The 24,395-nt window shown below is 41.0% G+C and overlaps 1 protein-coding gene across 6 annotated transcripts in view; it reads left to right on the top strand.

Moving 5' to 3' along the window:
• Positions 1-1,711: 1,711 nt before the first annotated feature.
• The window catches only part of TMX3 (thioredoxin related transmembrane protein 3), a 54,406-nt gene continuing 31,722 nt past the window's right edge, over positions 1,712-24,395 (top strand). For 3 of the 6 annotated variants that reach the window (XR_012901578.1, XR_012901577.1, XR_012901579.1), the window contains exons 1-8: positions 1,713-1,861; positions 2,378-2,432; positions 7,080-7,119; positions 10,034-10,157; positions 14,557-14,602; positions 16,796-16,876; positions 22,410-22,509; positions 23,605-23,682. Coding sequence is in view for 3 of the 6 variants with exons in the window: in XM_075921036.1 (XP_075777151.1) it covers positions 1,819-1,861; positions 2,378-2,432; positions 7,080-7,119; positions 10,034-10,157; positions 14,557-14,602; positions 16,796-16,876; positions 22,410-22,509; positions 23,605-23,682 (567 nt within the window). In the remaining 3 variants the exon portion in view is untranslated. Of the gene's footprint in view, positions 1,862-2,377; positions 2,433-2,491; positions 3,878-7,079; positions 7,120-10,033; positions 10,158-14,556; positions 14,603-16,795; positions 16,877-22,409; positions 22,510-23,604; positions 23,683-24,395 lie in introns of those variants that run through there. The other 3 variants (XM_075921036.1, XM_075921034.1, XM_075921035.1) reach the window with 3 other exon arrangements.

The raw sequence follows: 24,395 nt of genomic DNA, 5'->3' as shown, positions 1-24,395 counted from the left end.
ATTAGTGGGATTTTTTGTTATGATGCAAGGACTGGAATATATAAGGAGGCTGCTTTTTAGACTTGTTCTTACTCAGTGTAGTGAGACAATTTACTTTTGTTGCTGGGTTGGTATATCTCATGAGAAAATAAGCACCAGTTTTGGGGTGTGTCTGCCTTATTTTAAAGCAGCTTGTCCTGAATTTTGTACTGTGACCCACTAAGGCACAGTGGCAGGTTGATTTACACTAACAACTTATGGAAATGTATCTGCATCACTCAAGAGTGCAAAAAATCCCCATCACTCTGTAACACAATTATAGGAATCTAACTCCTGGTGTAGATAGTAGTACTACATCAAATGGAAAGTGTCTTCCATCCACTGTCTTTTGGTGTAGGTGGAATACCTATCTATATTGATGGAGGAAGCAATCCTGTAGACATAGGCAGAATCTCAAGCATTACAGCTGTAAGTACAGAAACTCTGTGAGACAGGAACTGTTACAGCAGTTCTCAAACTTCATTGATCCATGACCCCTTCCAAGAACAAAAAATACTAGATACCTGAGGACTTCATTCCTGGGCAATGGGGCTGAAGCCACAGTCTTAGCCCCGCCACTTGGGCGGCGGGGTTGAAATCATTGCCTCAGAGCTTGAGCTCTGGCCACCAGAACATGTGAGACTAGGGCAGGGTTGGGTGATAACGGTGGCGGTTCACTAGGATTACCCTCCGGTGGGCCACTGCTGCTATATTTACCTGCACCTCTGCAGGTACAGGTAATTTCAGCACCCAGTGGCCAGGAACAGTGGTCGATGGCCAAGAAGAGCTGTCATCCCCTAGAACCTGTAGAGGCGCAAGTAAATATGGTGGTGTGGGGGCCCACCAGGGGCTAACTCTGGCAGATCTGATCCAGCCCATAGGCCACTGTTTCCTCACCGCTGAACTAGGGCTTCCACCCTGGGCCAGAATATGTCTAAAACCATCTTTGGTGACTCCATTATGACATCTATCTTGAGAACCCTTGTGCTGCAGCGTCCCCATTTTGCTGGAGTGCACTTTGCCCTGTGACATCGAGTGGCCTTCCTCTGTCAGACAGAAATATTCCTTCTGCCTTCTCCTCTCGGTCTACCCATCAGGGCTTCCGACATATTTTGTTTTTAAATCCATCTCAATGAAAAGAATTAACTAACACCAACTCTTCTGCACTGCAGTGTCTCAAACGAAACCATCCCAGACGGGGGGCCGCGGGGGTGGAAAAGCGCTGCAACAACGTAGAGAGCGGGAGGGTTGAGAGGCGGTGAACCAACATCTAATTTGTGTCCAGAAAGGACTGCGAGCCAGAGAGCGCAGCAGCGCCCCGCCGGCCCAGCACCTAGGGCAGTGAGACCGCAGAGCGTGTGGGGGGCTCTGGCTCCCCGCGCAGCGCAATGCAAGAAGGGAGAGTCCAGGCAGCTCGGGCCAGGCATGCTCTGGTGCTTTGCGAGCACGGGCCGGGGCTGCGCTGCAGCAGGCGGGCCCGCGTCAGCAGCCTGCGGGTTGCGCGAGGCGGTGCTAAGCCAGCGCGGGGGGGGGAAGGGGGAGGAATCTCCGCTGGGCCCAGAGCAGCCGCCTGCCAGTGAGACAGAAGGGCGGGGCGCGCGCGTTGGGACTGACAGGCTCCGAGGGGGCGTGGCCTGAGGGTCTGCCCTCCTCCTCCTCCTCTGTCCATGCCCCCGGCCGCCCCTCCACCCCAGTTCTCTCTGCGCATGCGCGGAGGTGAGGCCCGTGTTGTCAGGGCGCCGCGTGCCGTTTCCCCCGCCGGCCGGAAGTTGGGCTGCCTTTCCCAGTTCTCCTGTCAACATGGCCGCGGCGAGCGGGCGGTGCCGGCTCCTCTGGGCAGCGGGTAACCCCGGGGAAGCGCCCTGGCGGGGGAGGGGCGCGGCGCGCGCGGAGTGGAACGGGGGGGCGGCTCGTGCCGGGACGGGGGGGAGGGGGAGGCTGTGGAGACTCGTGTGGGGGCGGGAGCAGAAGGCAGCGGGGTCTTTGCGGGCGCGGGTGCTGGGAAAGGGGGCTGGGCAGGAGGCTTGGGGGGGGGGGGGTGAGAGTCGTTGCCCCAGAGCTGCGGGCGGGAAGGCTGAGGCATGAAAGGGGAGAGGATCGGGTTGGGGGTGAGACGGGGAAAGACCCTCCCAGTGAAAGTGGCCGGACCCGGCATGAGGCAGAGCAGTTTGGCTACGTTTTCTAGACTCTTGTTTTCCCAAGTGGGGGGCACGTTCCGGGTCCCTGCAGCACTTGCCTATGGAGAAGCCGGTTGGAGGGGACACCAGTGGCAATGAATTAATCAGAGTGAATGTCATTACCCTGTTTTGCCACCTAAGCTCCTGCTTTTCCCCTCTCTCCCCGCCCTCTTTCCTGACAGCTGCTGCACTTGTCTTGGCTTTAGATGCAGCTTTTGTGGAAGATCTAGATGACTCGTAAGTACTCCTATTTTATTGTCACGTGAAATGTTGCCTAGGTATTACTTTGTTTTCATGGAGGTGCTGCTCTTTTGTTGCTTTGGTGCTCTGTGGTATTACCAAGTGGAAAATGCTGAATGAGTCTTGTTTGTTTATTCAGTAGCAACTATGAAATGCATGAACGAAAAGGTTGTGGTTTGTAGAACTACTTTTGTCATAACTAGTATGAAGTTGAAGCACAGTGAGCATGGCTTAATTTTGCAATGGCTGTTTATTGTTTTGTGAGGCTATGATTAGGGATCTCTGTTTTGGAAGGCTGAAGGAAAACAGGATAAATAGACACAGATTAAATATGCTCTTTTCTTCCAAAGCTTCTGACTATAGCAGTACATTTAAATCTATTCAGAGGTTGGAGTGTGAAGAATCAGATTTTCATAACTAGGAGATGTTTCACAAAAGTTCTCCGAAGGAACTACTGCTTGGTGTTTATGTTTTTAGCAGAAGTTTTCAACAGTATCTGCAAGCTTATACTAACTTGTGAAAATATCTGGATTTGAAAGTGTTGACACTTTCTATCTCAGTGCCCTTGGAAACTTAATTTAATAAGCAGTTAGTTGTCCAAACATGTATGCTATGGTTCTTCATTAAACAAGTGCTGGGATCGGGTCACAAATGTATGCCATATCTTCTTATAATAACTGGATGGTATGAAGACTAAACTTTTTTAGTTCATCAAAAATCCAGCAGCAGTACTAGTACATATACAACCAGGGTTTATGAAAGTAGAATATGGGGAAAACTTTGCATTGTTTTTATTATTTGAATTAAAATAGTTCATAGAGGTTCTATTGTGGTACCGTGGCATTATACAAACACCTAGTAAGAAATTATCCTTATCTCAAAGAGCTTACAACCTAGTTGTGAGAGAGAAAAAGAATGGTAGGGGAAACAGGTGAAATGACTTGTCTGACATCACACAATAGGCTAGTGCTACAGGTCTGAATAGAAACTAGATTCTAAAGTCTGGTCTTTTAGATTACTTTACTTCAGTGTATTAGTACTTCAGAAAGGGGTATCTGCTGATAAACTAGTTAATTGGAAATGGAAGTATTTTGTATTCAGTTATCAAGTACATGTGGCCTAAAATAAGCATCTATAGGAAGTTATCAAACCATGAATGTCAGTAATGTCCATTTCCCCAATTCCTGTTATCTTAAATTGTCTATCATATCTATTTATTGGGTGACTGTTGATGGATAAATTACCAGAGCTGTAGCACATACTATTTTTTCTGCTTGATTTAAATCCAGATGTCCTATGTTGGATATTATGGAATTTTGGTTGGATATTATGGAATTATTCAGGTCACTATATAATGCTATGTTGATACTTACGTGATCCAGAAAATACCATATCATACAGTACAAGGTTTATCTGGCATGTCGTGGGAATGGGAGATGCTGGTAAGTATATTAAAAAAAAAAAAAAGGAGGGGCGGGGTAATTAAGAGAGAGGAAGTTTGGATGTGGGAGGAGTTTTGGGGCAGGAAGTTGGATTCAGGAAGGTTTTGGGGATGCCTGATATAATATCTAGGCTGTGCTGATATAATATCTAGACATCTTGGGTGTCTCCCTGCTGTTTTTAGTGGAGGTACAGCCAGATGGCCCTGCACACACACTGCCTCTTCCCTTAGGCGTTGCCCCTGCTGCTCCCATTGGCTGGCTAATGGAATCTGCAGAACCAGCACTTGGGGTGCGGACAATGCAGAGAGCCCCCATGGATGTTCCTCCACCTAGAAGCATTGATTACAGGCAAATGGGAGCTATGAGGACAATACCTGTGGGCGGAGGGAGTGCCCAGACCTGATTGGCCATACTTCTGCCTAGGAGCAGCAGAGACTATAACCACTTGAGGGGAGCCACCCGAAATGAGTGTTTCCCTAATCCAGCACCCCAAATGCCCTTTTGCTCCCAAACTCCCTCTTTAAAGCTCCACAGATCCTCCCCACAGATCCTCCCCCCCACTAAAATGCTAATTTAAATAGTAATTTGGTTGTGAATGTTCTCCCTGCGCTTACATTTGGTTTACTGTGTTTCAGGAACAATTTTATGTAGATGATTCATAATTAAGGCTTTTTAAAAAGTTTGAAAATTTTTTTTTAAATTGGGTTAAAATAATATTTTCTTTTGCCTAATTTAAGCACTCTGTGCTTGTTTTATTTACTAGGGCTTTATAAGGTTTAATAATGGAAGTGACTGTCAATACTACTAATGTTTAAATACTAATGTTTAAAAGTTACTTCCTGCTACAGAGAATACACACTATTTCACAGGAATTTAGTTTAATACAAGTAAAAATATGAATTTTAAATACCTGCTATGATTCTACATAGGAGTCTGTGAATTTTATTTTCAAATTTCATATACATTTATGACAAATATCTTCAGTAAGGGGCAATTTAAAGATTTTTTTTTCTTAAAAATTTAAATCAAATTAAGTCTTTAATGTGAAACTGACAAAGGTAAGAATATAAAATTTCAGCTCTTATACTTTGCCAGTTCATCTCTTAGTAAAAAGAACATTTAAATTTGGTTCAAAATTTAATTTTGTGTAAAGATTTGTAGAACTTGATTTGACATTCTTGTTTAGGTTCCATTGGTACCCGTTCTTTCTAAACAAACACTTCCCATCAGATAGTGTAACATTAAGGGCTTGAATAAGAAACTGACATGTCTGTGTTCAGGCATAAGGTGGGTGAGGCAATTCCTTTTTTGGACCAGCTTCTTTTGGGGTGAGAGAAAAGGTTTAGAACTTACACAGAGTTCTTCAGATCAACCTGAGAGAATCGGGGGGGAGGGGGGAATGTAAAATGGCATAAATAGTGCTAATAATAACACAGGTTAAGATTTATACTATATTTTTGAAGTTCTTTGTCCCTTTAGCCTCTTATGAATATTATTGAGTACTTAAATAATTGTGAGAATAGCAGTTTAAAAATCCATTCTGTTCCTGTCCACTTGCTTGAATTTTTTTGGATTGCTATAAGCTAGTCATATCTTTGACTATGTGCATTAATATTCCATATGAAGTAGATGTAAAATGCTTTGATTGCATGAAATAAAATATGCTGTAAAAAATGTGTACCTGCTTTGGAGAGGACATGAAATTCTGTGATTACAAATTGAGAATATATTCTAATTGCAAACGGAAGCTGGGATCATCATCAGTGTTTAAGATTTCATAATTAGAAATCGTATTTTGGTGCATAAGGGAAAATAGAATATATCTAGATCTTTCATTAGCTCTGCAGTGCAAACAATAGTAAAATTTTTTTTTAGTAAAATGAAAAGAGCCTGCATGTGTGGCTTAAAAAACCCTGAAAACATTTTGTATAGCTGTTTCACCATATTTCAGATAGCTTTTCTGCAGTCAGCATCTTTGTTTGGTTCATGTTTGGTACTTTCAGTGAACTATCTGAACAGGTGTATTAAATTTCCCCAACTCCCTCCAGACATGCGAGCATGCAGGAAGGAAGTGTGCGATGCAGGAATGTGTTACATTTACTAGATCCAAAGGTTATTAGTTCCTCACTATAATAAATTGTAGTTAAGTACAAAAATAACTTCCTAGTAAGTGATCTCATTGTCATCTAATTGCAATGACAAGAAAAATAGGCTTGTAAATACATATAAAATTGATTCTGTTAGGTACCTCTTTAAACTTAATGACTTCATTGTAGTGTATATTTCATAAAGACCTTTCTGCGGTGCTGTTCAAACTAGTCAGTTTATCTTGTCAGTCATTTCTCGAACATTAAATAAAAGCCAGAACATACAGATTAGTTCAAAAGATAGATTAGTATGCTTCTGTCATCTGAAGAAGTGGGTTGTGCCCATGAAAGCTCATGATACCATCTACATGTTTTGTTCGCCTGTAAGGTTCTTCTGGACTATTTGTTGTTTAAGTTTTTCCATATAGATAGTGAACAACACTAATCTTAACTTTGTATTCTTTGATAAATTCTTGATAAAGTAAATGTTGAGGTTGTGTTAAAATGACTACCTAGTTTCATATTGAAGTTATCTGCAAGATTTTTACAGTATTGAGCAAACTAATATAACAGTCACTCTGAGTTTGAAAACTAATTAGTAAATTAATCTAGGATGTTTTAGTGCACAAACTTAATGTAGGTTGTGTATGTTTCTTAACAAGCATAGTTGTATGGAAAAGAGGAATAGCTGAATTACATTTCTCCATAATACTACTTCAGATTAATTGTTGTAGGCTAAATGTACAGTGCAATAAAAGGTTATCTGACAGTGATTGAAAACAGTGCATTGTGCCAAAGAACTTGTTATATAGTGAAATCTGCCTATTGGCGAACCATTTTTTCCTATAATCATTTACTCTTAAATGGTCCTGAAATTATTTTTTTATTGATGGCCATGGGTGTTGGTGGACTAATATTATACATTGCAGTGTGCAGTATATAAGGAATTTCAATAGGAAAAAAACTGATAAGCTTAGTATTCCTGCCATATTTATGCTTTGAGCTTTTCTTCCTTTAGTTTAAACCAGGCCCTATTTCCTCCTTCCTTCAGAAACAAATAGTATATTTGTGTGCTTGTGAATAGGCATGTTACATATTGTACTTTTCTTTTCTAGGTTTAAAGACAATCGTAAAGATGATATTTGGCTTGTAGATGTGAGTATGTGAGAAGCATTAAGGTTCACGCTTTGTTGAAACTTTAGTTTTCTAATAGTTTAGTTAAAAAAAATCTGTATATACTACACATTGTTATAAAGCTGCTACATAATTGGAAAGGTTTTTCTGTATGGTGGTGAAAAATGAAGTGCTGTGTTCCAGTGTGTAGGAAAATAATGTGTATACTACACAAGCTATTTTTCTATATTGTACAGGGTAATCCAGGAATTGACCTGCTTGCATTAAGCACTTAGTGCTTTACATTGCATTAATCAAGTCATTTGGAACTATATTTAAGAGGAAAATAACTACCCCATAGCTCTATGTACTCATGCATGTACTTCAGATTTTAGCTCTTGTATCATGGTCCTTGTTCAAAATCCTTTTTTTTACAATACAATATATTTGGAAATGTTATGTTCAGTATTCTCTAGTTCTAAGAGTAGGTATAAAACATAAAGTTGAATTTAAGGTTTGTGCAATCTAAATACTGCCGCAGAGTATGTATAGCAACATTTCTTAAACTGCGTTCCATAGCACACCAGTGTGCCACAAGGCAGTCAGAGGAGTGCTGTGGAGAAAACAGAAATAATTCTGCTCCGCCACCCCCTGCAGTGCCCGTAGACAGTGGCTGCTCCCCCTCCCATCCCAGTCCGCATGACGGCCTCTGCCCCATGGGGCCTCCACTGCCGCGCAGCCTCCTCTTCCTCCAAGTATGCAGGTGGCAGCTTTTACAGCAGCCGCTGCTGCTGGGAGTGGGAGGGGTGGCTAGAGCTGAGGAGCTGCTCCTGGACCTCAGCCTTTTTAAAACTTCCATCTGTAGGGAGCCTGGCTCAGGCTCTGCCATGCCCCTCCCCTGAATCCTGTCTGTGGCATGTTTGGGCTCTGCGGCCTCCTATGCACTGCTGCTCTCTCTCTCCTGCACCCACTCCCCAGCCTGCTGAGGAAGTGGCAGAGTTTAATCTGGCGGGGATGGTTGAGGTTCCTACTGTCTTCTCTGCTCCCCTCCCATCCCCCCCAGTCCGCCAGCAGGAAGCCTGTCCTGGTGCTGCAGCTTTGCTGGGTTCCCCGCTGCATGGGCGGGGTGGGTGGGGGGGAAACTGAGCTCCCCATCCCACCCTGAGGAACAAGAACATGCTCCCTGGAGGCTTTCCCTGCTGCAGCAGGGTGCCAAGCCAGGTAAGCGTCCCCCCCTCATGCCCAGACCCTGCACCGAAACCCCCCTCATTCCCCTGCCATGACCCCACATTCCCAGCTTGCTCTGACACCCTGCCCCAATTCTCCCTCTGCACCCTCTCTGCCCCAAGATCCCTCCTCTACACTCACTCCTGGTCCAATGGGTTTTTTGTTTTGCTTGACACATTTTTCCTGGGGGCTGTTTTTTTTTTCTCTCTCTCTCGACAAAAAAATCCTTGGTCTTCCCCATAAAAAAAAAATTGGTGTTCCTCAGTCTTAGAAAGTTTAAGAAACACTGGTGTATAGTATCTTCTGCATAAATTACTTCCACAAAGGCAAAAGCTATGCTGTTTTTCAACTTGAAAGTTTATTTCCTGGGCCTGTGATTATTCAGTACTGAAGTCTTAGGTAGATAGGCAGATAGAAGGAATTCACCCAGCTGCATCCTGGCTCTGAAGGAAATAGGAGATGCTTTACACTATATGGTGAGATATATGAACTTCATGCTCAAGAGCAAAGCGTTAAGGCACAACTCTGGGTCAGCCATTCCCACCCAGCTGCATTTCAAAGCTCGCACAAGTTGGGGGCAGTGCTCTAAAAAGGGAGCAGAGCAATTCAGAGGGAGCAAACAGAGGTCTGCACTGAGGGGAAAATAACATGTATGCAAACTCACAGAGGAGAGGCAGGTGATTGAGTTTGCAGGTCAGATACTTCATTGTAGTGAATAGCTCAGGAAACAAAAGGAGACTGGGTAGGAAGTGGTCCAACAACTTAACACTCCAGCTCTTAAATGTAGCTGCCCACCACTGGGCTTTTGACCAGAGCCTGGTGTAGAAGTGAGCCTGGGCTCCCCTTCCACTCAGAGAGCACATTATCATTCCAGAAGTCTTCACCTAGTTGAGACGCCTTCTGGGAAAGGCCTTGACTATTTAAGGACACAAACTCAATAAAGTTTCTGTGCTAAAGGGAAGGACTGGAAACCATTGGGGGATAGAGACATGGAAGGACTGGATTGGTCTTTCAAAGGGTAGGTGCTCTGCCAAATTCCCACATAACTATTTGACAGCACTGTTGGTAATTGTTCAGTTGCTACACACTATCAAATGCAAATATTATAAGATTAATGTTTATAGTTACCAGATACTTGTTCACTTACATTTGACTCCCTATTTCCTTTGAAAATCTGAAGTTCTGGGGGCTGCTGGTGATCTGCTTCTTGTTTTGAGACTTCCATCAAATAGATAGGCCTCTCTAGTAGGTAGTTGCGATGGCAAACACATTAAACGTCTTTATAGAAGTTCAGATTCCTTTATACAGATACCAATCTAGTCACCCATTGAACACTATATCCAGATGAGGCAATTTGCCCCTCTTGGTACACTTTTTTAGACAATAGATTGTCAAGTCTGCTCCTGTGCTATGACTTTACATAGACAGAAGCACTGAAGATAAATAACTTGTAGGTCTTGTCCTAAAAAAGTAATCTTAAATAGCCTTCAAGACAGGAATTGCTGTTAATACAGCATCTGGAAATACTCATTTTGGATCCATTCCTACACTATTGAATCAGGAAAGATGAGTTTACTAATAAAACTGGAGTAGAGAATTTGAGGAAGCCCTAATAAGGAGAGGATTATTTAATTGGCAATGTGTATTGATTTTCAAAATGTGCGGACTGATGGTTTTTATAGAGTTCATTGTTTCTATATAATGCCACACTTGTGACTTGTTCTCGCAGTTCTATGCACCTTGGTGTGGCCATTGTAAGAAATTGGAGCCGGTGTGGAATGAAGTTGGTATGGAGATAAGAAGCAGTGGGTCTCCGGTAAAAGTTGGGAAGATGGATGCAACATCTTATTCTAGTAAGTATATGTTGTGTAGGTATAGTTTTGTTGTAAGCTAGTTTTGCATATGAAGCAACCAGTAGGATTACTATTACAAAATACTATTTCCTGTAAACAAATGCACTTGTCTTGAAGACTATGCTAGCTAAGTGTGTCAGTAATAACTAAGATATGGATGTGTAATATCTCACTTTAGTGACTTTCCCATGCTTCTGTGGTTTACCTCTTCAATCCAAACCTCAAATCCTTGTACATGTAAAACAAATAGGAAGAGAGGTGTTTTTGTCTAACCTTTATTTTATAACTTTTTCAGATGGAAATGTGACTATTTTTAAGTTAAAAATATTTGGTTGGTAGATTTTGTTCTGCAATAGTTCCTAAGAGCCCAAATCTTGACTGGATTCTGATGGGGCTATCATATTGATTGGTAGTGCTTTCGACTTATTACAAAGGAAGACATACTGTAAAATCGCAAGTATAATGCGCACCTATGTATAATGCGCACCTACCTTTTAAACATCAGAATTCTGGAATAAACTGAGCTCTTCTCTATAATACGCACCCCCATTATACTCGCGATTTTACTGTATATATAGGAAGGAAGGGGCTGCTCCCACCTGCAGGCTCCAGGGAAAAGCATGTGCAGCACCGGGGAGCCTGCAACGGTGTTTGAAACTTGCTCCCTGCCCAGCTCCTCGTGCGCCACACTGAGCTCACGCCTGCTGTGGGGCCCCTCCCTCCCCGCCCTCCCACCCAGCGGCCCCTCCTGCCGGCTCCTCACCTTGTTTGGGAGCCTGGCTGAGCTCGCGCTTGCCACGGGGGCACTCTGCCCAGCTGCCGGCCAGCCGCGCTGAGCTCGCGCCTGCCGCAGGGGCCCCCTGCTCAACTGCTGGCGCACCAAGCTGAGCTCGCGCCTGCCGCGGGGCCCCCCTGGCCAACTGCTGGCGTGAGCTCAGCTGACCAGGGGGGCCCCGGCGGCAGGCGCGAGCTCAGCTGGCCAGGGGGCCCCGGCGGCAGGCGCGAGCTCAGCTGCCCAGTGGGCCCCCGCGGCAAGCGTGAGCTCAGCCAGGCTCCCAGACAAGGTGAGGACTGGCGGGCAGGGCAGCTGAGCTCTCACCTGCCAAGGGGGTCCCCGCTCAGCTGCCTGTGCGACACGCTTTGTCCAGGAACGTGGCAGGGACACATGGTACCGCCTATGTATAGTGCGCACCCCAGTTTTAACCCTTAAAAACCAGGAAAAAAACGTATGCATTATACTCGTGATTTTACGGTAATTATACTTGTTCTATGGAGGGGCGAAGTGACTTGATCAAGGTCACCCAGCTGGCTAGTCACTAGATGACTGGAATAAGAGTTCCCATCCAGGACTCCAATGTAGGGCTGGGGCTTATACAGGTCTTTCATTATTTAGTTGTGTTGATTTCATCACATTTTAATTTACTGTCTGTTGGAGATGTGTTTCCATGTTATTTCTGAAGGGGGACATCAAAATGTATTTGTCCAGTACCAGAAGGGTTGCAATACAATTGCTATTCTTACTCATGTTTTTTCATTAGTCTAAAATTTGTAAATAAATACTTGTCCTGAAAATTGGTAACGTGTCTCTGAGCCCTGCAAAGAACTTGTCCACCACATTACAAAGAGATGTGGTATCTGGAGTTATTGCCTCAAAATTTTGCCAAAACTCAGTTTGAATATTTGTTAGGTATGCAATTTTGGTAATTTATACCAACAGAATAGAGTATTATAGAAATTAACTGCTATGCACACTTAAACAAAACTCTCCTTACAACCAGTATCTCAAAACTTTGACTTTGCAGTAACTAGCCCATGTTGCATCTAGAACCACAATTCATTTTGTAGATTTTACAATAGGATAAAGAGAGCGAGGACTACAATGTTGAGCTTCAAATCTCAACATCTGGTTATACTTGGGGTGGAAAAAGGTCTTGAAATGATAGGTCTACTACAAGTAGGAATCATCTCTGGCTCTCCCAGAATGAAGTAAACCTCTGTTTAGATTCTGGAAGACTTGTACATTTGCCAGTTACAATAATTTCACAGACAAATAGGAATTTGGGGTAACATTTTAAGAAGTGCCTTGAGCTCTTAAGTTCTGCTTTTAAAGGAAATTTAGGCTGTAATGTTGGGTTTTGCCAAGATACTTAGATGCCTAAAGACATAGATAGATGAAAAAATAGATTTTCAATTGCGTCTAAGTAACTTAGATGGTATGTAGAAGGTGGCAGGGCCAGGACTCTGAGATGGCAACAAGCGTTCACTCCCTGAGGTTCTTGGCTAACTAGTTCTTGCTTATATGCTCAGGGTCTAAATTATTGCCATATGTGAACTTGGGAAGAAATTTTCCCCCAGCTCAGATAGGTATCTTCCTCTTCAGAATTTGTGGATTTATGCAGGTATATTTCAAATATTTCTCTGGCATTCTCATTCCCACTTGTTCTCTTGTGGCAGAAAATAGTCTAGTTTCTTATGGGCTTTTATTTGCTTTGTTGTTGTTGGTTTTAAGGTGTGGGTGCTGGTGTTTTTGGTGGGCTGTGATACACAGGAAGTCAGACTCGATGATCTTGTGGTCCCTTCTTGCCTGAAACTTCAAGACTGCTCTTGCCGAACTCCTAAGTGATTTTATGGGTCCCATTGGCTCCCTACCTTCATTTTTAGGTATATAGATATCTTGGTTAATGTTCCTTAGGGCCTATGTCTCCCCTGAAGATGGGACTTAGAAGCCAATTTAAGACAAGACTCTTCTGAGATCGTTGACTTTTTTTCCCCTGATGCTAATTTCTTGTTGTAAAATTGTTTTGATGGGAAAATGTGGGGTCACCACTGCCCCGTGTGAGTCAGTAAGTATTACTTGCTTTATTGTAGCTTTTAGGAGCTTCCGTCATCAGAAAGGACCCAATCAGTCAAAAGATAGTTCCTACTCTAAAGAGTTTAGAGCATAAGTACCGATTAGTAGGGATGTAATAGTGTAGCTGGTTAAATGATTAACTGAGAAGCGGATGCTTATCAGTTAATGTTACTAGCTACACACACACTTTCCCCCAACCTCACAGCTCTGAGAGTAAATTTTTAGTGGGCTGACATCCAGGCTGGCTCAGTCCTGGCAGCTATCCCCACCTACTCTTTAGTTACTTTTATTGCAGAGCTGCAGCAGTGGAAGCTGCTGGGAACAGATGCAAGTTGGGATTGTGCCTGCCTGCCCACCAACTCCTACGTACTTTTAATGTAGAGCTACAGTGGGAGGGGGTTAGCTGCTGGGATCTGGCATGAGTCAGGGTTGAGCCTGCCTGCCTGCCCACTGGCTCCTTAGATATTTTCAGTGCAGAGCCGCTTATTGGGTAACTGTATAACCATCAAAATATTTGTCAGCTACACGGTTACCGGATTATACACAAATAAACATCCAATGTTAAAATGCGTGTAATTAAGTAACCGTGTAACTGTTGAAAATTTCTGCAGCTGCATGTGGGGTTGCAGTCAAACAGACAAAAAATCCTGACACATTATCTGCCAGAAATCTAAATTAGGACTCTAGTTACTGAGAGTAACATGCATTGGATTTGTGTTATACCGTGTATCACTAACTAGTTGCTGTTGGTTAATTCTATAAATTACAGTGGAAATATTGGTTTCACTTCTAGTTTTCTTCACCATTGTTTCAATTAGTTCATTTAATTTCATGAACTTTCAGCAGATTATTATTCCACGCTTGCAAAACAATATGATAAATCAGCACCTTGTAAGGTGCTATCTTAAGTTTGAGAGAAGTGTCACTTAAGCAGGAAATATAGCATTTAGCACTTTTTAATTGCACAAAAGTTATTGGGGATGTGAGAGAAACAGAATTTTTTCGTCAACTAAGCAGCAAGTCCATGCGGTTTGGCTACAGTTATTACTACATTATATGGAGCAATGGCTATGGTCCACTTTTCTCTGTACTCACATCTCCCTATGCAATTCAGGTTCAGGGACTGACTTTTCATTAAACATCATAGAGTAATGCTATTTCTGTCTGTGTTCCTATACTACTCTGATCCCCAAAATACAGAAGCATTTAGTGTCTGTCTGCTAGGACGGATACCTGCAAGAATCTGAATACTTTCATGAGGCTTTTTTTAGTATTTTGGGTGTTGCTTGACACACTGTAGAAGTGTGCATGGAGACTACATTTTCATGACATGGAATCTGTCAGGTTTCTATTTAAAGAATAAAAATGACTCATTCTGTTAATTTTGATTCATCACTGGAATTTATTTTGAGGTAAGAGAAATTATGATAATACATGATGAAATTAAGGAATCTAATTTTTTGTTTAAACAGCATTTATTATACAACCAATGTAATTCTTTTGCATACATGAGAGGAAAACAGAAACCTGACCAAATGTGTCTTTTAGGTATTGCCTCTGAATTTGGAGTTCGAGGTTATCCAACAATTAAGCTGTAAGTTTTTATTTTTCCTGTATTATATTTTTAAATACCAATCTTCTCCACTGCTCACTTTAAAAAGAGGGAAAACAAACAAATAAAAAGATAACTTTAATAGCTGATACCAGTAAGACGAAGGAAAGGAAAATGACAGTTCACTTGGGAGCAAGTTTTACATCAGTTACTGCTGAACTGGATATTTTTGAAAAAAACAATCATTAGAATTTAAAGTTCTTTGTAATACACCACTATCTTGTTTAACAGCTTAGTAAGTAAGTTCAGTATTAATTAAGCCCAAATAAACTTTTTGTAATTATGGATTAATTATACTCCTATAAATATTGTCAGTTGGAATGTATTGAATTTCAAGTTCATGTCAGTATAGACAAGTTAAGCATAGTTTCGGGTATAAAATCTATACCTCAGTCGTCCTGCCACGTTTATGACTTCCTGATTATAATTCCACATTATTAGTGACTTTTCTGCCCCATATTACTGTTCTGAATAGAGACATATATCCAGGGAAGCTGCTGCATAAAGTGCTATTAAAGATATAAAGTAAAAACAAAACTTTAGTTGAAGTTTTAAAAGAGAAAATGTGGGAAATGGTCAGACGTGTAACTCTTTGTTTCCCCAAATGTGTTGAATTTATCAAAGGATGTTTGGTTGTCATAAAGAACCTATTGTTGTTGTTTTGGATTGTCTTCAGTTATCTCTCCTAAGGGTAATTCCATTGAACTATTGTAGCTTATTATAGGCTGCAGATTTTCGAAAAACTTAGTTGTCGTGACAAATGCAGGTCCTGGAAGTTGATCTTAAGGACACAAAATATAATGTAACTTAATCAGATGGGTCCTTTTTCACAGTCATAAATCCCACTCATATTTTTTTCTGATGATACAGTCAAGTTAGATCCCACCCCATCAGTTACATACAATAACATAGTTTCTTGTCTGCCTCATTGGAGTGAGGGTTAGCTAACTGTTCAGGCTTAAGAAGCCTTTATAGATTATCACAATAGAATACCATTTAAATTTGCTCTTTCTATTTTGCATTTTAAATAGTAAAAAGGTATCCTAAGTAAGGATGTGAAGGACTAGTCGACTATACAATAAGAAAATCGTATACTTCAAAGTGGCAGCGCCACACAGTTGATCCCGGGATCAGCTGTACAGCTCTGCTGCTTTGCCAAGGTGGCATTTAAAGGGCAGCGCTGCACAGCTGATCCCTGGCTCAGCTATGCGGTGCTGCTCATTTGAAATGAGCGCAGAGCCCAGGATCAGCTCCCCAACTGATCCTGGGCTCCGCGCAGCATTTCCGCAGAACCCTGGATCAGCTGGGGACTTCTCAGCTGACCCCAGGTTGTGTGGAAATGCTGTGCAGAACCCGCAGTCAGCTGAGGAGTCCTCAGCTGACCCTGGGCTTGGCGTGGCATTTCAGATCGGCAGGGCAGCATGGAGCCCGGGATCAGCAGGGAACTTTGAGTCCCCTGCTGACCCTGGGCTCCACGAGGAAGCTTCTGCTTTGAAATGCACAGTCCCAGTGGGGACTCTTGTACATTTCAAAGCTGGCACACCCAGCCTGGAGTCAGTGGGATTTCCTGCTGGCTTCAGGCAGAGTTCTGCATTCCTCCTTTGAAATGTAGAAGAGCCCCACCAGGGGGCTCTTCTACATTTCAAAGGAGGAATGCAGAAGTGTCTATTGACTTAGTTGAGTAGTTGATGGAAATTCCATTGACTAGAAAATTAACCACTAGGTAACATCCTTAATCCTAAGATTTTTTTTTTATAAGGAGTAATAAATGGACATTTTTAATGCTCTTTAATGGGGTCTAAAGGCTGAATTATTTTTCATAGCCTGTGGACAAATCTTCTGAAGTTGTTTTATTTCCAGTATATTGTCATTCTAAAGCAAATAACAGACAACATGTACAGCAGATCTTATTTTCAGAAGGCAAACTGTGGTATGATTTGCCCTCTAACCCACACTCTCACTCCAATTGTACTGAGCCACAAAACTATATATTTTTTCTATTTTAAAGGGTATTTTTCAACAATTACCGAAAGGATCAAAGTTGCTTAGCACTTACTAATTATTGAATATTAAAAATATGAGACTGCTAGGATTTTGCATATGCAGCTGACTTATTAACAAAGGTGAAATGAATGGCAGTTCCTCAAGGTTGTGGATTTTTTTCCCCCCCTCCAGCTTAAAAGGTGACTTGGCATACAACTATAGAGGACCTAGGACCAAAGATGATATAATTGAATTTGCTAATAGAGTAGCAGGGTAAGTATTTATAATCTTCTTTGACAATACCAGCAACTTACATTGTTTTGTTAAGTTGATCCCATTTGTATCTTTTTTTTTTTTTAAAAGAGAGCCAAAAGGTGGTCTCCTTTTGATAGTCTTGTGTTCTTACAATTGCAATAATCAGTAGCATCAATCCTATTATAGTTTGAATTAGATGTGGACTGTAAAGAAAATTGAATTAAGCCCAGAAATAGATTAAATACCTCTGCTAATCATGCTGGGAGGGAGTCATTCAGTAATGGAATACATATTAACCAGTATGTAGACTCATCAGTAAAGACAATAGTAAGCCAACGTCTCTGTGTGTATTTCTGCAAAGCTTTTTTGTATTAGCTGCCTTTTTCAGTCTGGTTAGTGGAGATATTTAGAACCTATTCAATTTTAAATTATCAAGTTTGTTTTGTTGTTTACCTTTGACCTGTAACGTAATCTTTACTCCATCTTATAGAATAAAGTCATTTATTTTATCAAAGGAGAGTCTGTGGCATAGTCTAGTGCAGCATTTCTCATTTGTGGATTTTTATTGTTGGGTTTCCTTGGCTAATGCAAGTGTTTGTGTAGGTCAGGGTTGGAGTACAGGAGAAAGTGTTAAGTGCAAGCATGGCACAAGGCAGACATTCTCTATAGTTAAGGAGAGATGAGTTAACTGAAACAAGCTTCTACCTCACGATTTGTGAGTATACCTTGAATTTTTCCACACTAAAGTTAGTTATGAAGATTATGCACCTTCCTTGATTAACCTCATACCAAAAACCATAGATCATTACTAAAATTGGAGTTGGATCTTTATTTTTTCCGGAGTGAACATATTTTATACTACTGCTTTCTTCTTCCTCCCTTCCCTGCTCCTGATTTTGTGTTAGAACTCGTTCTGCCAACAGGGACATCCACATGAGTGGATGTGATGGTTCTCATTGTACCCAGGACTGAGAGTCACCTTGTTTATTCTCTGCCTTCATCATGGGTCTTCCTTGTGGTAACAGAGTGTCAGCTTCCTAACTCCTCTACCCTTTCAGTTGCTCAGGCACTTTACTCCAGGCTAAGGCTGCCTGACTTCACCTTGCAGATGACCAATAGGTGTACCCTGGATTCCAAATCCCATTGAAGCAGTCTCCTATGCTGTCCAGCCCCTAATACTCCTTACAGAAAACCCATATGCTCTAAAAGAAGCAACATATGTAATCTTTCAGCTCACAAGCACACAGTACTTACAGTGAAAAAAAGAAAAGAATTTTTTTTTAAAAATCCATAGAGATTCAATCAGAAACAAGCGAGTGTGATAGAATCAAATGGTTACAGTACAAAACAATCATAAAGCATGATCCTGGTTTTTCACTTAATAGTTAACTTTCCTATCTAATAAAGTAGATTTCCCTGCACCCCTAAAGTTCAGTCTGTTGCAGAGCTGGTTGGCTTCCCAAGAGCCAGGATTCAGTTTTTTCGAGACTACCCCAATACTCAAGATGTCTCCTCAGTGAATTGATACAGAGTGCCTTTCCCTACCATGTGTTAAACTTAAACAGTATAGGTAGATGATTGTCTGCTGTAATGTTCCTATTTTACCAGGTGGTTTTGATTATTTACAGTTGTTTGATGCTTTTCCATGGATGGAGCAAAGCTAGACAAGTGAGCACTGTATTACATCATTGCTATCTATGGTGAGGTGAAAATTCTCTCCTATTTGACTAAGCCATCAACCAGACATATTACTTCCCAGCTGACCACATAGGCATTTTATACTTTCAGTATCATATATTATAGTAGCCCAGTGTCTGTGACTCTGTAACACTGAAATGCTGGCTGTTCCCCCTGGGCGGCGCTGTTGCCTGAGTCATGTCCTTCACTTCCCATCGTGGCACTCGGCTGACTTCTGCGCCGCTCAGCTGGGCCGCCGCGGAGGAGCAAGCAGCCATTTGGCGAAGTCAGCCAAGCGACACAGTGGGAGGTGAAGGGGAGGCAGGGTGGTGATGTACGTGGCCAGGGGGCGGGGCCTGGCCTTGTACGTCACCACACCGCCCCTCCCCCCTTTGCCTCCCGCTGTAGCGCTTGGCTGACTTCTGCACTGCTCAGCCAGGCTGCCGTGGGGGAGCCCAAATGGCTGCTTGCACCGCTTGCTCCCTCGTGGCGGCCCAGCTGAGCGGCGCAGAAGTCAGCCAAGTGCCACAGTGGGAGGCAAAGTAGGGCAGGACGGTGACGTGCGGCGTGACAGCAGCTCCAGGCCCTGCCCCCTGGCCATGAACGTCACCGTCTCGCCCCCCTTCGCCTCCTGCCATGGTGCTCGGCTGACTTCTGCATCACTTGGACAGGCTGCCGTGTTGGAGCAAGTGGTGCAAGCAACTGTTTGGGCTCTGCGGTCCCCCGAGTGTGAGGAAAAGAGAAAGAGAGAGTGAGAGGCAGGAGTGGGAGGAGAAGAGAAAGAGAGAGACAGAGGGAGACAGGAGGGGGAGGAGAAGAGAAAGAGAGAGAGCGGAGGGAGGCAGTAGGAGGGAGCAGGGGGGAGAGATGGAGTGAGAGACCAGAGGCTCAGGAGAGAAGACGGATGTGGAGGAGAGGCCTGAAAATCCCATCTTATGATGGGCTAAATGGCTAGTTAGATGCATATTAGCCAATATGCGTATCTTGAAACAGCAGTGAATCTTGATAACTTATGTGCTTGTTTCATTACACAAACCTTTATATGTTAAATACAGGCAGTCCCCGGGTTACATGGATCCGACTTACATCGGATCCCTACTTACAAACGGGGTGAGGCAACCCCGCACTAGCTGCTTCCCCCCAGCAGACCAGGGAGACGTGAAGCTAGCGCCCCTTCCCCAGGAGACCAGGGAGATGCGGAGCGGCTTTTCTCAGCAGACATCTCAGCTTGAGAATAAAGGACTGAGGGAAGTGAGGTGTGGGAGAATAAAACTGAGCTCTGGAGAAATGTTTGGCTAGAGTTTCCCCTACAATATGTACCAGATCCGACTTACATACAAATTCAACTTAAGAACAAACCTACAGTCCCTATCTTGTACATAACCCGGGGACTGTCTATACACAAATTTACGTTGTACAAATCCTCTGTGGTTAAATATCCTGCAGGGCATGTGTTTGGTTTGAGTCTATCAGGTCAGGGATGAGGTTGCAAACAACAGGGTGTCTTTTGCCAAGTAGCCTCTGTGTCACAGTGGACTGCGATGGAACTTTATCATCATTACTAGGATTCCACATGAGCATATGCGTGTGATTGAAGAATTAGATTGTGTGCAATCTGTGGCAGAGCAGTCCTGTACTCTGTTCAGTACAATATGTAATAAAATAGCGAACTCTTATCATAACTATTGGATGGATAATATCTTTAGATGGCTTTTGGATACCTTTATCCACAGTTGGCCTAAAATGTGCATTCATCCCAGTTGACCAAGTTTAATAATTTCATTTCTTGATGACCTACTAGATGATAGAAAAAGCATGTTTTGTGAGAAATCTTCCATTCTCTTTGAAAGCTTTGTTTCTTTCTACATATATGTAGATGTGTTTATATCATGATACATTTTGATGTACAATAAATGAAAAATGAGTATATTTAACCCTGAAATTAGAAACTAAATATGTAGAATATTAAGATCATTGAAGGGTTTACATTAGACGTACTAAACAAACTACTATATGCTGTTAATTCTTTAAAGCCTTCTAACATTCCTTCTATAGTTATGCATAGTGAAAGTCTTACCATATTCACTAAACATAAGAATGGCTGCTCTGGGTCAGACGAAAGGTCCATCTATCCGCGTATACTGTCTTCTGACAGTAGCCAATGCTAGGTGCCTCTGGATGGAATAAGCATAACAAGTAATCATCAAGTGGTCTATCTCCTGTCACTCGTTCCCATTTTCTGACAAACATAGGCTAGGGATGACATCCCTACCCATACTGGTTAAATAGCCATTGATGAACCTATCTTCCATGACTTGATCTAGTTCTTTTTTGAAACCTGTTATAGTCTTGGCCTTCATTACATTCTCCAGCAAGGAGTTTCATGGGTTGTACATTGTGTGCAAAAAAAAAAAAAGAAGCTTTTTGTTTAAAATAAGCCACTGTATTAAGAATAGCTTAAAAGTGTTTGGGTGAAGTGTGTGTTTAGACAGGAATATATTTTGACTTATTTTCATTTATATTTTGGGTATACTTACCTCGTGGTAAGAGATTTTATAGGGCAATGATATGCAGCATGAGTCTTTCTGCAATTGCTACTTTAATGCCTTAGTTAAGTTTTGTAATGTTTTTCCACATGGATTTCAGTAATGATGCAACATTAGCATTTAATTACTGAACAGGTTGCATTGGACAGAATGATGCAATGACTGTTAATAGATCCTTGAGACTGCATTTGTTTTTTGGAACAGATATTTTATGGTGCTAAAGAAAGATGTAAAAATATTCCCTCGAGCAGTTTGTAGATTTACATCTTCATTTATGAAAAAGTATGTTTAGAATCTTTCACTATCAGATCATTTGTTCTGTACAAGATAGAATCTCATTTTCTGCCACCTTTCACACATGTTTTAAAAATTTTAAGAGGAAAATGAAATGTTTTTTGAATAGAATAAGAGTAGCTGGTGTTAAACTGAAGAATTGAGAAACATTTTTTCTTTTAACTGTTGCATGTCAGCTCTCTTGAAAGGAGGTAGTTTTTATCTGTTCTATTACTTATAGACAGATGGAAAAATAGTGGCAACTTAGTTCTGTGGCTTGTATAAATTGTATTGCACAGGGAATACTTAAAAAGTAAAATTATACAGCATTAACTAGGATTTTACAATTCACCCTTCCTTCCCCCCCAAAAAAGTGGAAGTGAGAGGGATTTTATATGCCATTTTATTGGGACAATAAGCAATCTAGGAAGGAAATTTTTGTGTTTTTGTTTTGTGTTTTGTTTCTAAAAATGGTCAACATCCCTAGAGGTGATTACAGTGTTGGCACACAAGCTCACAGTCTTCTTGAGCTTATTCAAATTTCATCTCTTTTCAGTTAGCAGAGGTTTATAGTTTAAAAATAGGGGCATAGACCTATCTGCTTTTCAGTACTTTTGAGTAGTCCAGGAATGCTAGAAATCTCTAAACTAGAAGCGCTTACAAAACCCATATTTCTGAATTGCTGCACCCACATTTCTCCCCTCTTTCAGAAATAATTACACCATAGGTTAGATGGCTTATATATAGTCAGGGTTATTGTTAATTCTTCTTACTAAAAGCTGATGGTGTTGATATATTCCATTGCAGAATAGCACCGGCATTAAAATTAATATGATATTCTTAAATACAGAGTTCTAGCATTTTAGTAAGTTTAGACTTGACAACGAGCAGTCAGAATCGTATAATTTAGTTCAGTGGTGCCCAACCTTTTTTAATTCGCAACCCTCAGGGCCGGGAAAATTTTTGTTGAGCACTGCTGATTTAGTTGAGTTCATATATTTTCTTAAGTTTTTAATAAAACTGAATGTTTCTTCACATTTCCCTTTTTCCCCCAGGCCTCTTATCCGGCCATTACCTAGCCAGCAAATGTTTGAACATGTGCAAAAGAGGCATCGTGTACTTTTTTTGTACGTTGGTGGGGAATCTCCTTTAAAGGTTTGAAACTTTTTTGTTTTGTTTTGTTTTTCGATCTTTGAGGTAGTTTAAAGTGACTTATACATACCTTTTCCAAAAACATGAGAGAATAATTTTTTGTCTTAGTTTTAAGAGGTTGTAGTTGTAAGCTGAATAGCCTAATTTTAAAACTACTTTGATAATTGCATAATATACACACTTTAAAAAAATCTGAATGTAGGTTTTTATAGACATTTACCAAACATGCTGCTAATCTATGGGATCTGCTGTCTTTCATCTTGTAATCATTGTGTAGTGGTATTATGCAGGCCTAATAATGTAAAACAGTATTTTAAAATTATACTTCGCCTTTGAAAATGCCATTTTTGTTGTTTTGAGGCATAAGCCATGCATGCAAAATAGTTAAGCTTAAACGTTATCTAATGTGTGGCACAGAATACTGAAGGGAGAGTTTTTTGTTAATTTTATAGGTTTCATGGTCTTTTTAATACTAAAATTCTATGCTATAACTTAGTTATTTACACTTGAGGTGGAAAGAAACTTTGTCATTTGAACAAAGTCCTCAGAAAATTTCTAAAACTGTTGTTCATTGTATCACTTCTATTCTAACATAATGTGCATGTGTACCTTTATGTTGAGTATCATTTTTGCTCTAATACTTATAAATATTAGAAGACATTATTTGTGGTTTAAGATCCATTTGCTAAAAAATTGATTTTTATGTTAAATTAAAATGAACAAAATATAGAAAAATTGAAACTGTCTTTGTCTAGAAGACTTCAGTAATAAAAGTTCAAATAAGCCAGTGAATGGTTAAATGTGCGGACATCTGTCAAGTCTTAGTTTGAATGGAACAATGCTGGCATAGAATCATAAAACAGAACATTATTACCAGCCTAATTTTTGTTAAAACCCCCAATGGGGTTTTTAAAAGAATGCCCTGAGATAGCTACATAATTTTACATTAGCATGTGTGCAGACATGGAGTGCAGATGGGCCGCAGGTAAACTTTCTTTACAAAATGTGGTTTGATAGATTTCTTTCTGTTAAACGTGTGTAAAGATTTGAGTTTTTTTTTTTTTTTTTAGAAACATCTTTCTGTTCATATCTTTGCAGGAGAAATACATAGAAGTTGCTTCAGAGCTAATTGTCTATACGTACTTTTTTTCTGCCTCAGAAGAGGTACTTTCTGAGGTAAATTCACTTTATCAGATACTTAAACTCTATCTCCTCTTATTTAAATTGTGTTTAGCATAACCATAGCCTTTTAATTCTTACTGTTTCTGACATGAAACACACAAGAAGCTGGTCAGTAAGAGTAATCGCTCTTTAGTAATTGTAATCACTGTAATGAATAAATAATTTTACAGAAGAATCTAATTGAGAAACATGAATTTCAAACTTAGTTACAGTTAAGGAATACTCTGTTGCCATTTGTTTGTGTTAGCATAAATTATCAAAAGCAATATTAAAACGTCTATCTTTAAAAGAGGGAAAAACCTTGTCAAATTATTCATTACAATAGCTAAAAATTAAGGTGAAAAGTTTCAGTGACTTTTTTTGTTGGAATATTTGTTAGGTTTATCAGGCAGTCCTGTTTTGCACAAACCACATGAATTTTTCAGATGCATTGAGGTACAGTAAGAACTTAAATAAGATTGCTGAACACAGTTTGTTAAAAGCCTAGTTTCAAGATAATTTAAATTATCAAAACTGACTTTAGACCCACAACTGAATTGTAGACTTTACCTTTTATGAGAGGTTTTTAAAAACAAAAGTATTTTATGCTAGTAAATCAAATGATGTTTTTTTAAAAAGGATTGCCATCCACTGAATCCTTAATGAAGACTACCTTTTGTCAAAATTGAAGGAATAAATTCAAAACCTTAAAATATAGTATGCTGAAC

Source organism: Pelodiscus sinensis, chromosome 2 (assembly GCF_049634645.1).
Source record: "Pelodiscus sinensis isolate JC-2024 chromosome 2, ASM4963464v1, whole genome shotgun sequence".
Classification (NCBI taxonomy): Eukaryota; Metazoa; Chordata; order Testudines; family Trionychidae; genus Pelodiscus; species Pelodiscus sinensis.
The sequence above is the reverse complement of the archived record's forward strand: the minus strand, read 5'-3'. Positions and strand labels throughout refer to the sequence as shown.